Source organism: Lagopus muta, chromosome 2, assembly GCF_023343835.1.
Source record: "Lagopus muta isolate bLagMut1 chromosome 2, bLagMut1 primary, whole genome shotgun sequence".
Lineage (NCBI taxonomy): Eukaryota > Metazoa > Chordata > Aves > Galliformes > Phasianidae > Lagopus > Lagopus muta.
Genome location: NC_064434.1, coordinates 52,744,888 through 52,758,667, shown reverse-complemented (window position 1 = coordinate 52,758,667; position 13,780 = coordinate 52,744,888). Strand labels below are relative to the sequence as shown.

At 38.7% G+C, this 13,780-nt stretch overlaps 1 protein-coding gene across 1 annotated transcript in view; it reads left to right on the top strand.

The window, feature by feature from the left end:
• Window positions 1-4,345: 4,345 nt before the first annotated feature.
• The window catches only part of SAMD3 (sterile alpha motif domain containing 3), a 32,839-nt gene continuing 23,404 nt past the window's right edge, over window positions 4,346-13,780 (top strand). Inside the window, exons 1-3 of the mRNA XM_048938150.1 lie at window positions 4,346-4,512; window positions 4,712-4,817; window positions 5,498-5,684. Of these exons, the coding sequence (XP_048794107.1) occupies window positions 4,739-4,817; window positions 5,498-5,684 (266 nt within the window). The 5' untranslated portion in view covers window positions 4,346-4,512; window positions 4,712-4,738. The remainder of the gene's footprint in view (window positions 4,513-4,711; window positions 4,818-5,497; window positions 5,685-13,780) is intronic.

Below are 13,780 nucleotides of genomic sequence, written 5' to 3'. Positions count from 1 at the left end.
CTGTTTTATTTTTACTATTCAACTTAATCATATCAACTCACCTGGTTTAACATGCCAACAAAACTCCTTGGGACAAAAACCTGTGACCGAAACAGTCATTAGGAGTTAACTGTAGAAAGCAAAACAAAAAAATGTGCATCGTGAAATGTGTTAAAACCCAATTATTCATCATCGTCTTCATATGATAAATAAAGTGGAGGAGGAGTGCTGTCAGCAGCTAGTAATCACATAATTCAGCAATCCTCGGTGATGCTAAAATAGCAAGTCAAAGATACAGGAGGCGATATGCACAGCTCAGTGCTGCAACCCCACTCTCAGCTCCTAAAATAAGTTGGCAAAACAGGGGCAAAGATGATTTGCGGGAGATCTCCAGACCGCACACTGCTCAGGCAGCTTTGTATTTCACATGTCCCTTGCTGCCCATCCATGCAGAATGAGGAGCACAGTCATGCCCAAGCTCTTCAAAGCTTCCAGGCCCAAGGTCAGGGTGCTGCAAGCCTGTCCACACCCAACCATCCTCAGCAGGCTCTACAGGTTGTTTCCTGATGCCCTGCCCTCTTTGTTTGGGACAGACAAAAGCCCCAAGATTTTACCTTGTGTGTTGCACCCAACACACGAACAAAAATGAGAGATGCACCAGACTTACTCAGACCTGTTTTCCTGTGTCTTAAACACAGACTCTTTCAAAGAGCCGACAAGCTTTGAGCATTCTGTCAATTCATAAAGTGCAGCAATCTTTAGGTTTCCCAGTTATGTAATGGTTACCTGAAAGGGACCTTTGGGCAAGATGTCACTGACCGTATACTGACTGCGCACAGCCATCTGTCTTTACCAGTGACTGCAATTCACTCATTTTCAAGGAGTTCTCATTTGTCTTTACTGTAACTTTCACCCCTTCTCTGTCTTCTGATTCATGCAGCTGATCAAAAACATCAGGAGAGCTCAAAAACTTCACTGAGGTTCATGTCACTCACAACTTGGGATGATGGCCTAATTTTATAAATCGATATTTCATTAAAACAGACACTTCAATTGCTATAATGCATTTTTTACCTATACAACTTCTAAGTGAATCTAAGGATACACCACTTATTTTCACCCATCTGTTGTGGGAGTTAGAGGGACTGATCCATCTGAAAGCCATCCATATAAGAATACACATATATTTTCAGCCTGAACTTCCGATTGCATGAGCCTGTGAACAACTGCAAAGAAGAGACAGGATTATGACAGCTGTCAATTAGATTTCTTTGGAATTCTGTTGCAAGGTATATATGTCAGAAGTCTCTGCGCTGCTCAGGGATAGATGGTGAAGTCCTTTGCGAAGACAAGCAGTGACACCATCGAAAGTACTGGTGGTCCTGGGGAGAAATTCATACTTCTACTCTGAGGAAAAAGAAGTCAGTGTGATTTCTTTTACAAGAATAAATGACTTTTTTCTTTATCTTTTCAAAGCAGTTCCTGTATTGTTCTGAGTACCTTCAGTCCAATCACATTTTCTGTGATATATGAGATTTCATTTTTGAGGTTTATGAATTTTTAACAATTACTTGATCTTTTCTTGTTCTCAATATGCAGTAACCTTGTATTTTAATTTGGTAAGGTTTTTTTTTTTTTTAAGTTGAAAAAGATGGATCTTATGTTACAGTGCCTTTATTTGCAGAAGTTGCATGCATAAAAAATAAAATATTTTTGTTTTATGGCTTGTGCAGTGCTGCCAGCAATAGATTGGACAGAGTCTCGTCTGTAGAGTATTAAATCACCTTAAAACAAGTCGAGTTAACTTTCTTTTATTGCTTTCAAATTGCCAAATAACTTGCACAGGTCTAACAGAGAGAACTTGGTACTTGAGTTGAAGTGTGACATTTTTCCAGTAACACCATAGATAGCATAGATAAAATTACTTTTAAAGATCATCTAGTGCAAATGTGGATAGCAGAAGCTTCATATTTAATCAGAAGCAAGTACGATAAGGAGAGAGTTGGTTTTTAAATATTTTTTTCAGAACTAATTCCTACAGCAGAGGATTTTGTCAGCTCAGTTGACAGACAAGTCCAGTAATCTTTGTGTTCTTTTTAGCTCTGATCAGGGTTTAGAAGTGTTGTCTGGCTTTTACCCCTTCATCTGCATCTGCATTATGGTTGTGCAAATTTTCTTCCAAGAACTTCTCAAACAGGTGTATTGTGAATTGATGCAGATTTTCTGTTGTGTCTGCTCTTAAGTTTGTGTTGCAGCTACCTATCCTACAGTAGAGCATGGGAAAGAGAACAGAAGTGTGCACTTTGAGATTTATTCCTGCACTGATACTTGAATTTTCTTTCCCTTCTCTCACATCGCTTCATTTAATTGTTTCTGTAAGAATTCAGATGGATGCTTTGTGCTAGCATGTACCTGATAACCATCAGCAATAAACTGTTGCTATTTTCCTAGTTGTTGGGAGAGTTGCAGAGGTGCTCCTCATAGAGTATTTCCCTTTATACTATTAAAAGGGTCAGTGGATAACTGATGTCCTGCTAACTTACCACATTTCCATGTACTGTATCCAAGATTAGACATTCTGCTTTCCATATTGTAGCTTGGATTTAATTATATTAAATGGCTGTAGTAGTTTGAGAATAAGTGGAAGGAAAACAATACATCTCTGTAATGCATACAAAGATAAAAATGACTTGAGATAGAATTCAAAAATACACACAGGGAACACTTTAGTTTTATTCATGATATGCATCAACTCCTAAACTTTACACTTGCAATGCTGAGATCTGACTGTGCAAAATTTGTCACATATTTGTGACATATAGGAGTGCACACATCACATTCCTCACTCTTGTCCTAAAATGCACTAAAACTTTCATTGTGACCTCATTGACAGTCATGTAGAGGTCTGTTAAGGATTAATGTATCTGTAGTCTGCAGTGCCATAGATTCTTTCTCACAAGCAAATGCTGATGGAAGACTAGAGTGCTATTTTCCCAGCTCCTGTGCCTGGAATATTTGCTAGGAATTGAGCAAGCACTTTTGAAACACATTTTGAAGTTTGTGTGTATTGACCCTTAATATTAAGTTCTTTAAATAAACTTCTAAACTGTCAGCACTTTATTCCCCCTAAAGTGCACAACCTACAATACATTTCCATGTGCAAATGGACATTGTGCTGTAGAGTTGGTCACATAGTGATAAAAGTATATGTGGCTTTGCATGGCTGTTGTTTGCTTGACACTTTTTGGAATGTTAACATCTCCATGTCTGCTTTAGCAAGAAATGTTCCAGGATGCAAACCTTCTTCTAGAGTGGAGCAATGACCTTTCCACCATTTTAATGTATCTCTTTACTTTTTTTACTGGTTAGTAAGGCAAGTACAATTCTGCTTTGCATTAGGTTTTATATTTCAAGATTTGTTTGGGTTTTTTTGTTGTTGTTGTGTTTTTTTTTTTTTTTTGAGACTTTTTGAGTCCTATTCTTTGCAATGAAGTAAAAAGTGTGACAAGAAGGTGTGATTTTTAATTTACACCTGAGTTCTCAGCAAATAATGACTTTTCACACCCTGTTACACCAGGCTGCTTAGCCTGGGGGAGGAGTTGTATGGCTACTGTTGTCATATCAAATTAAATCCACTTGTGTAATTCAGCAAGACATTCCCCTTAAACTTAACCCTATAAAGTCGCTGAAGTGTACCAGCATAATCTGAATGTGTCTGTCTTGGGGATCTCTGCTGTTGAAGGGAAATGATGCTGTGCTACTAATTTTTTTCTTGGTAGTTCAATGGAGTAGGTCCCGCTGAGGTTTGCAAGGGTTTACAAATGTTGCTCTGACAGCAGGTCCAGGGTGTGCGCAGACATAGAATCATAGAATCCTTCGAGTTTGAAGAGACCTCTGAGAGCCACCTAATCCAACTCCTCTGCAATGCACAGAGGCACCACAGCTAGATCAGATCCCCCAGGGCCTGATCCAGCCTCACCTTGAAAGTCTCCGGGATGGGGCACCAACCACAACACTAGGTAACCTAGGAGCTGGTAAACCAGGTTGTGTTTTGAGCATGAACACGTTTTGAGCAAGGAAGTACTTGGCTGACAATTTCAGACAGGCATGTTCACATCTGAAAAATCTTGCCTGTATGATTTGCTGTTGCCTGAGGAATGAGACCAGAGGCTGCCAGTAGGAGCTGTTCCCTCCCCGCTCCGTCAACTTTAGTTCTTCTAATTGTCGTTAATTGGCCGTTAAGTGTTTGCCTGGCTACCTATTGGTTGTGCAGAGGGGCTTAATGTGCCTGATGTTCTATAAGCGCACAAGCGACAGACTTTTATCCGATGTTTTTGGTTGTCTTTGTGTCTGTGTGTGTCTTTCTTTAAGATGTCAACCGTTTCCCGATGAGCGTGATGGTGGTGAATTTCACACCTTTTTTTTTTCCTCTCTGTATGGAAACCTGGGTGTTAATGGTGCTGGAGCGGGTCGTGTTTTATAAGGAATGAGGCTGTCTCTGGGAGCAGAGGGAAAGCAGCGAAAGGAGAGGAGGTGAAGAGAGATTCAAGGAAGCTGCCATTCGCGACAGGCATTAGTTGGATTATCCTCACTTTTTTTTTTTTTCTTTTTTTTCTTTCTTTTTTTTTTTTTCAGAGCATGTAAACATAAATGCATTTGCAAAGTACTTTTTTTTTTTTCTTTTTTTTTTTCTAGTTCAGCATGAAAATTGTTTTCTCTTTTCGCTTCCCAGTGAAACTTGACTGTGCAGCACCTAAAGATGGAAAGTTGGTCTGTGGAGCAAGTCTGCAACTGGCTGACACAGAGCAATTTAGGAGAACTAGTTCCTAAGTTTCGCGGTAGGCATTCTTGCTGTTCCTGTGTCTTTTATCTTTTTAGATGTTTTCAATTGTCTGCTTAGCTTGTTTTGGGGCTGGCATCCGTGTAATACATCTAAAATAACTGCAAGTTCGTTATGAGGTCTGCGAGGAGCGCAGGGGGAAAAGTCTAAGGCTGTTTGTAAAGAGTAGCACTTTCTCTCGAGAAACAGCTGGCAGTGCAACAAGCTTTACAGGACCTATTTTATACTGCTACAGTTGCGTTATTTCAGAGGGTGCATGCTCTAAAAGTGTTTGTGTGCATAAACCCTATAATAGCACAGGGGAAACTGTTAGAAAACATTTTGTGTGCTGTGTGCTCCTTGCACTTCTTCATTATGAAAATGGAAAAAACAAACAAACAAACAATCTGCTACCGTCAAAATAAGGTCTGATTTTAAGCAGTGTAATACTAATTGCATTTCAGACATAGCATTCTCTTACTGGAAGGTAAGAGAACACTGGACGCTGACTTGAGCTTCCGGCATTGGAAAGGACAGTACCTAAAAGACATCATTTCTTTAAAGCAGTTGAAGAAACACACCGTTATTAGAAAGTATCTTTGACTCTGACCTAAAACACCATCAAGTTCTTAGGCATGTGGGATGTCTCTGTAGCTCCAAAATTACCTCACAGTGATTGTAATCCCCTTCAATCTGCAGAAGAAGAAGTAAGTGGAGCAGCTCTCTTGGCTCTGAATGATCGTATGGTGCAGCAGCTGGTGAAGAAGATCGGGCACCAAGCAGTACTAATGGACCTGATTAATAAATACAAGCAACAAAAACATGGGCTACAATCCTTTGCATATGCCTGCAAAGCAGATTTGCCAACTCTTCCAGAGATCAGTGTGTGAGTACATGCAGAAAACATCGGTCTGATTGAAATTATTCTTTCTGTGGTATTTTAGATCTGATATTTACTAGCTCTACAGCTGTAACTTAAAAAAAGAAATCAGTATTATCAATGTAGACTCTGAATGATCTCTAACAGCATGTCAAATGTGAACAGTTATTACCACATGAGCATCAACATTGCTGAACACTACCATTAGTTTAACCAGTTCTGGCCCTAGAACCCAGTTTTAACTTGCACAAAGTGTTATTGAACTCCTGAACTTTGACTTTAGCTGAAACTTTCTGTATTTTCTGTATTAAGTTTTTGAGGCAGTTATTTCCAAACATTCTTTGAACAAAGTCCAGTAAGAATGGCCTCATTTAAGGACTTCTGACTGGAACACTATGTAGGAAATGTTTTGTTGTAATTTCTTTACTATAAGAGTGGTGAGGTGCTGGAACAGGCTGCTCAGAGAGGTTGTAGATGCTCTATCCCTGGAGATGTTCAAGGCCAAGCTGGGTGGGGCCCTGGGCAGCCGGGTCTAGTATTAAATGTGGAGGTTGGTGGCCCTGCATGTGGGAGGGGGGTTGGAGATTTATGATCCTTGAGGTCCCTTCCAACCCGGGCCATTCTGTGATTCTGTGATAACATAATAATTTCACTCTCTCTGCACAAGAAACAGAAATTCATAGACCCACAGCATTCATTAGATTGCATTTTGTGTTGCTTCGTGATGTAAGGCTGAATTTCAATTTTTACTGGATGAGCACTGTTGCCACATGAATGTTTCCTGCTAGTATCACCTATGGTGTCTATGAGTCTGCAGTCCCACAGTGACAGTGGGGCCTGAGTCCACATGAAAATAAACTACCTTGTCCGTCCTGCTGCTGATCTTTCCAAGAGCTGTCAGCTGTATTTCCCTGACATTTTTTTCGTAAATACTATCCTAGTGCGTGAGGGTGCACTACCGCTTGCCCACTTCTTCATCCTGTCCTCAGTGCATCTTCCATCTGTGTATGAATTGAGTTTAGTTCAATTCCTTTCCTAGGAACAAAATCAAAGCTGTTAACAGGACATAGTTCCAAGTGCAGTTAGTGAATGCTTTCTGTATAGTAGTAATGGTCTTGTAAAGAATTACTGAGCCTGGTTTGCATTTCCAGCAGTTTGGATTAGGACAATTAGGAGATCAGGATCTTGTGTCCATCACTGGAAAGGTGAGAAACTTCTGAGTCAAACAGAAGCTGTTTATGTATGTATGAGAAGCTCATACAGAGACATTACCAAGTAATTGTAAAAAAATGCCTTCGACCTCCAAGTGTGACTGAAAGTAGAAGCCACTGAAGGATTGTATTGGATTTCTCTGATTTTTAACTGGATGACTGGAAACATGCATGACTTAGAGATGCATTGATTCATGAAAAAGGGAAACTCCAACAGCAATGTCTCTTACAGCAACAGCATTTCATGTGAGTGTAGTTGAGTCTGGAACAGTTTACAGAGCATTCTTGTAGCTCAGAGTTTCTGAAGAGTCATAGAAAGACTTCTTCCCAAAAGAAAAGTGTCATAATTTGTGGAAGATCCAGTGTATCAGTAGAGTTTTACTCTTTCCCTAAGACAAGTTCTAGTGATTCTCAGAGAGGCTTTAGCAGCAGCGCTTAAAGTAGTGAAACTGGTAATAATGTTGCATTGGTGGCTTCATCCAGAAAATTTTGTATGTGATTCAGTTAATGACTGGAGAATAACTCGTGAATTTCATAGTAGAGTGAATCTGTTGATGGACATCTTGTTGTACATAATGCACAGTTGATGAAGAACATCTGTTACCCTGTCTCCTGCTTCTACGTAGCTTCAACTTTGATGAGGCAAATTATGGTGAAAATAAAAAATCCAGGGAAGTGGGGTGCCTATAGGTAGCATCTACCTAACAAAGTCACCAACTTCTTCTGGTCTATAACTCAAAAAAAACAAAACAAAACAAAAAAAAAAAAACAGCTCTAAGTTGTCATTATGCTGACAGCATTACAACAGCCCCTGTATTAGAGGATAAAACTGTCAAATGTTGCTTCCTATCAGCACAACAAGAAGAAATAACAGCAAAGTGAGGAGGGGAGAGAGGACGATGCAAAGGTGGAATTGAAGATAAATGGTTCGGAGTAGGGATTTCCAGCATGTAGTGAAGCAGGTATCAGAAGTTTTTGGAGCAAGTGACTAGCTGAAGTTGGGGCGAACAACCAGGAACAGACAGATGTGAGACTGGGTAGTGTTCACAGAGGTGTTAGGATGGTTGGAGTAATATAAAACTGATTCAAAGGTTCAAGATGGGCTTAGCCTTCAAGAAAAGAGAAAAAAGAGGTTCCAAAGTTCTAGCTGAATACAAATTGCTACTGAATACTCTGTAATTCCCTTTCTCTTCCCTCTCCCCGTGTACAGTATTTGCCAGTTTTGCTTAGTGACTGGAAAATGCCAGGCAACGAAGGTGGCAGTTATCCTGCAAGCCAGAGGTTTATTTTCTTGGATTTTGTTACTGTATAGTAATTAGAATATTGTTAGGCAGTATTATTGTTTAGTTTTCCTTTCATCTTTTCAGAGTTGGGTAATTGAGCTGAGTTTGATTGAGGGATGGTATCAGCATCATGTATATTCAGAAAAGAGCAGAAGCTGAACTGCAGTAGAATTGATGAGTGAAAAGGTCAGATTAGTCTTTTTCTGTCTTCTATCCTCTGTGCTTGCTCACTAATTTACAGTTACCTTGTGCCAGCAGCACAGTGTGGGTTTGTTTTTATTGATTAGTTTTAGAAATTCTCTTTTCTCCATATCTTTCAGTAATAATCTTGCAAACTCAAATTCATTACTGAGTGGAATATGGTTATAAGAAAATTCCATGTATTCAAGGTGCTTTAAATACAGTGCTTGGGAAGATAGTCATGCCCATTTCATTTGCAGCCTTATTTTGCTTGTATCAAAATGAGCCTCTTTATAAAATCCGGAAGCAAAGATCAGGATTTGTTTTTCTCCTGTGAGATGCTCAGCTACTACGGGAGAAAAATCCGGTTTCTCTTTCATAGCAACTGGTTTCTTGTCTGGGAGGCTCTGGCTGCTCACCCCCTTTTGCCCCCCAGCTATCATTTCTCACCCATCTGTCATTCTCCCCCATACACACTGCTGATAGCTTCACCATTCCAATACAAGTGGTCCTTCCACAGAAGTGTCTATTTTGTCACTTAAAATAATAAAAAAGAAGTAAGGATAAAACTGTCTGGGAACAGAGAAGGGGGCATAGTGAATCACACAGTCAATGCTTTTAAAATAAAATCTTACTATGACCTTCAAGAGAATAAAACTTCAACAAAAAATCCAATCACAAAGATCCTGCCAATGCAGTTATTAGAGAAACAAGTCCAAATCATTTAAATCCATGGAACAACAAACAAAACACCAATATTTCTTGCAGTGATGATTTTTGTCCTCTGCTTCTAAAGGATGCTTATTTTTAATTAATGATGAGTAATTTGCCTTGTGTTGTTCAAAGAGTTTACAGTGCGCTGTCTGAATCAGCCTCACCCAGAATAGGCTGGCTCTGGGAAATGTTCTCAGAGCTGTATTTTCAAATATTCTCAGTACAAAGATTTCAAATGCCCATAATGCTCCCTTAAGAGAAAGGGACCGCAAAAGAGCAATGCAAATTCACCTTGAGGCAAAGAAGCACAAGAGAAGGACAGAAAAGCAGCTGTAAATGGAAGTGCCCCTCCTGGTGAAGTGACAGAAAATCAGTGGAGCTATGATGATTTATAATCTTGAAGACCCAGGCAAATCGTATGAGGGTTTCTCTTAAAGGTCAGATGAGTAGCTGGCAAATGTCTTCCTCCTAAACAGCTGTTTTAATGAAGTGATTAGGTCTGCAGATGGAATTGAACATCCCTGGCATCTAATAACTGCTGCACTAGCTTATCCCCAGTTAAATGCTATTTTTGGAGGTGAATGCTGCTGTTTAGGTATGCCTATAACTTGACCACTGATTAATGTGCTATTTTAGAGTTCTTTTCCCACTCCCAGTACTCCTTCATTGCATGTTCAACTACTGATGGAAAATTTCATGTTTTATATTCTTGAGGAAGTAATGCTGGTTATGAACGGGTTGTGAAGAGTTGAACAAGGTGTTTGCTTTAGAAATTTGATTAAGGGAACAGAAAAGGTTGGTTTGACCATAAGGATGAGTTCTCAGTCTAAGGTATAAATGTAATTCCTGCTTTATTCAGCTAATATATATACTCTGGAAACTGATTTTCCATGCATTCTCTCTTACACCCAGTCTATGGGTTTACATGCCACGGTAATAGCAGTTTTCTTCATCAGAATAATTAAACCTATTTTTTGCATTTTGGTATATAATATTAATCTGGTATTTGTTAGATTAACTAGTGGGTTTTCCTTTCTTTTTTTTTCTCCTTCTCCCCCTCCTCCCATATTGTTTTAAATTTGATATTTTAAAGTCTGTGCATTGCTTGTTTGTCTGGTTTTCCCAATCCACCCCTATCCTCTTCTCTCATCTTAACTAATGGGGAGAGGGAAACTGTGGTGACTGTACTAATGACTCTGTATTGTCTTCTTCCGAAAAGGAAGGGGGATATATACTCATTTCTCACCAGTCTGGCTAGATTTTGAAGAGCAGCTAGGAGCAATTAAAACTTCCACTCCTCTTTCATGGGCTCTCCCACTTCCACCATTAATCTGGTGGCAGAGCAGTTCATATGAGCAACCCTTCAGTCAGTTCTGGCAGGGGTTAAGTTAGTTCAGCAATGGTGGTTTAAAAATTCAGTTTGATTGACTTGTAGCTTCTGTCTCCTTTCTCCAACCTGAATGTTGTTCTTGTTCTTTTTTTTTTTTTTTTTTTTTTTTTTTAAGAAAAAAAAAAAAAGAACTGTGAAGTTATAGCTTCAGTGTGGTTTGCTTTAAATGAAATATGTCCTTTTATGTATTATTAATGCTGGTGAGTTGGCTTAAAATTTACCTGTATCTTACCTCCGTAGGTAGTTCTAACAACTGTTAAATTATCTTCTGCGTTACTAAGTAGGAGAGCAGAGAAGACTGTTTAAATACAAAACCACAGCAAGTGGCTGCAGCAATTGTATGGCTTTATCTTTCTTGCAGAATAGCTTTTTGTTAACACACACAGAAATACAACAGGCAGTCTTTTTGTTGAGCTCCAGAGAGGAGAACTTCTTGTTCCCTTGTCGTTGTCTGTTAAGACTACAATATAGCATGCAGAGGGCAACTCAACAAATACATTTCCTCAATACCTGCTCTTCTCTATCAGAGCGCTAGCAGTCTCATGGCTCCTGGCAGCCTCATGTTTATCTTGTTGCTAAGACAGAGGCTGTCATTGCTTGTAAATGCCTGACACTGCTGTGAAAACCAGCATTTATTGGTTGGTTTCTGTCCTCTCTGCCTTTTCTCAGGGTACTTGTTTATCAGAGGATACACATAACACATCACTTCTTTTTGCTGTTTCCAGTGTGATGGTCCAGATGTTTGCTTTAAGTGATGCCCTAGTACAGCTTTATTTGTACATTTGTTCTTCCTATAAAAATGTGCTCTGTGGCTTTCAAATGCAGTACAACAGCTTCACAGTCTGAATGCCTTCAAGTCATTTATGCAGAGCAGGTTTGAGAGCACAAACAAGATAACAGACCCATCTAGCCTTGTCTGCCTTTGGACTTCTCATTTGCTGCAGATTTGGAAGACATGATTATTATCCAACAGCTTGGGCCTACAAGGTGTTAATACATGAACAAATCGGAATATTTATTTTAAATTCAGCTTCATTTACTTTTAATAATTTATATTTTTAATAACTTTTAAAGAATTTATTTAAAATTGTCACTGTGGGCCTACAGAATTGCAAGATGACATTATCCCTACATCAGCATTGCTGGTCTGTATTTAGTGTTTTAAGCATGCACATACGAAACAATAGTTCTTAAGAGATGTCTGACATTGGAAAGTTCCCACGTTTATGTACCTTAATAGTTTCTTTGTTTCAATGCAGAAACTGTATTGTTGAGATAGTGAGAACTATTTCCAGTGGATATGATATTTTTTTCCAGCTGGTTCATATGAGCATGAAGAACAACCTTTTAAAAAACAAGCAGATGTGCAAAGTCTCTGAAAAAGGTCAGAAGCAGAAGGAAAGAAGTACCTCATAATTTGTTTGGAAGTGCAGATATCAACTGCTTCCTCTGATTACACCTTTCAAAAAACTGATGCTTAGAGATTCCAGAAACATAAGTTGCATTTGGCCCATTATTTAGAACATTGATTAAGTCTTTCTTACTTGCATTTATTCTAATACTTCTGAATCCACAATTTTTTTTTTTTAAATAGTAGATTCTACATATCATGCTATAATTCATTTTATTTGGTTGATTTTAACAGTTCATCATAAATTCAGTTGTTATTTGATTTTCATAGAAACTTGGGTTGTGCTGTGTTTGGTTTGTACGGGATTTAGGAACAAACGTCTAAATTTGGGATTTGGATTTGAGGTTGCAAGAATTTCTGCTGCTTCACTTTTTTCTCAGTCTTCTTTATGTGAGAATTCAATTTCCCTGTCATTGCAGACAGAGGCTTAAGAATACGAACTTAAACTAAAACACACAAACAAAAATATCTCAATATTTCCCATTTGCTGCCTTAATATTTGCCTTAATATGAAGTCATGACAACTGATCTCATAGTTTTTGAACACTTGAGGTCAGCAGTTCTGGATATACACATATGATGATGTGAGTTTTACACACACACACACACACACGAGTGGAAAAAAAAGGAAGAAGATTTTGTTAATTGTCTTCCATACTAGAAATAAGCCCAGACTTGAAGGCAATAGTAACTACTAGCTGCACTGCATTGTAAAGATCTAGCAAAGTCACAGAAACAAATACAAAATTATTTGGATATTGTAAAAAACAGGTGAGTGAAGACAAATAAACACATTTTTATCTTTAAAAAATCCTGATTTAGATGGCAGTTCTGCCTGTCAGATTCCCCAAGGAGCATTTCTTCTTCCCTTGTCTGTAACCTGCAACTGTTGTAGTAGCAGGAAACCAAAGCTCAGAGTTTTCACTTCTGTAATAGAACTCTTAAGAATGTAAGCCATTAAAAAATCTTGGTTCTCTAGAAGAAGCCTGTGTTTGTATTCTGTAAACTTTCTTTAAGCTGATTAATTTTGTCTGTAACTTCATGCTCGTGCTGACTCTGATGAATTTTGTAGGAAGGATTTGCAGGAAAAGCTGGAATATGGAAAATAGATAGCTGTCTTGTGTTGTTTTTCAGCTCCTGCTAGTTTGCTGAAGCATAATGTTGCTACAAGTAACTTGTTCAGTCTACCTGCCCCCATGTTTATCTGTGTTAGCTGTGATGTCCTCTAAGATGCTAGGACCCAAGATGATGGAACAGGCAGCAATGAATACCATAGATTTGTGGACTTGAACCGTCTGGAAACTTATCTGAATGGTTGGAGTCCATCACTGTGGATGTAAGAACTTTTGTCTCTTTTGCAATGAAGGAAGATACCCTCAGGGTTTTGGAGTCCCAGAGGTTACATAATACATGTAGATCTGGGTTCTGTTTATTTATTTAATTTTATTTTTTCTGTTCTGTTCTATGGCTTCTTGAAATAACTTGATGCAAAGCAACAGGATTCCCTGTACTAGTAAGGAAAAGGACCTGTGACAGCAAGGGGATAACGGAGACTGCAACAGTTATTGGGCTGACTTAATTGCAATGTCAAATATCTCACAAATTGAGAGGAAAGACAGCAGTGTACCTTTTGGGATCTTAATTTTATCTTTGTGTCTCAAGTTGGAAGCAGGCCACATTTTTGTACTTAAATCTAACTGTAATTCTGTTCTTTGCTAACAAGTTCTCAGCTATATGCATAAATCAACGTGCATGTGCTGTTCATGGTAACTGAACTGTTCAAGGTAAACAAATTTGCCAGTGATTGTTTCTGGGAACAACATTTAGAGTGGAGTTGTCATTTTCCAAACAAGCTTGCATTTCATTTAAAAATATTACTGTACACACGTAACATGACTGCCCTACCGCAATGA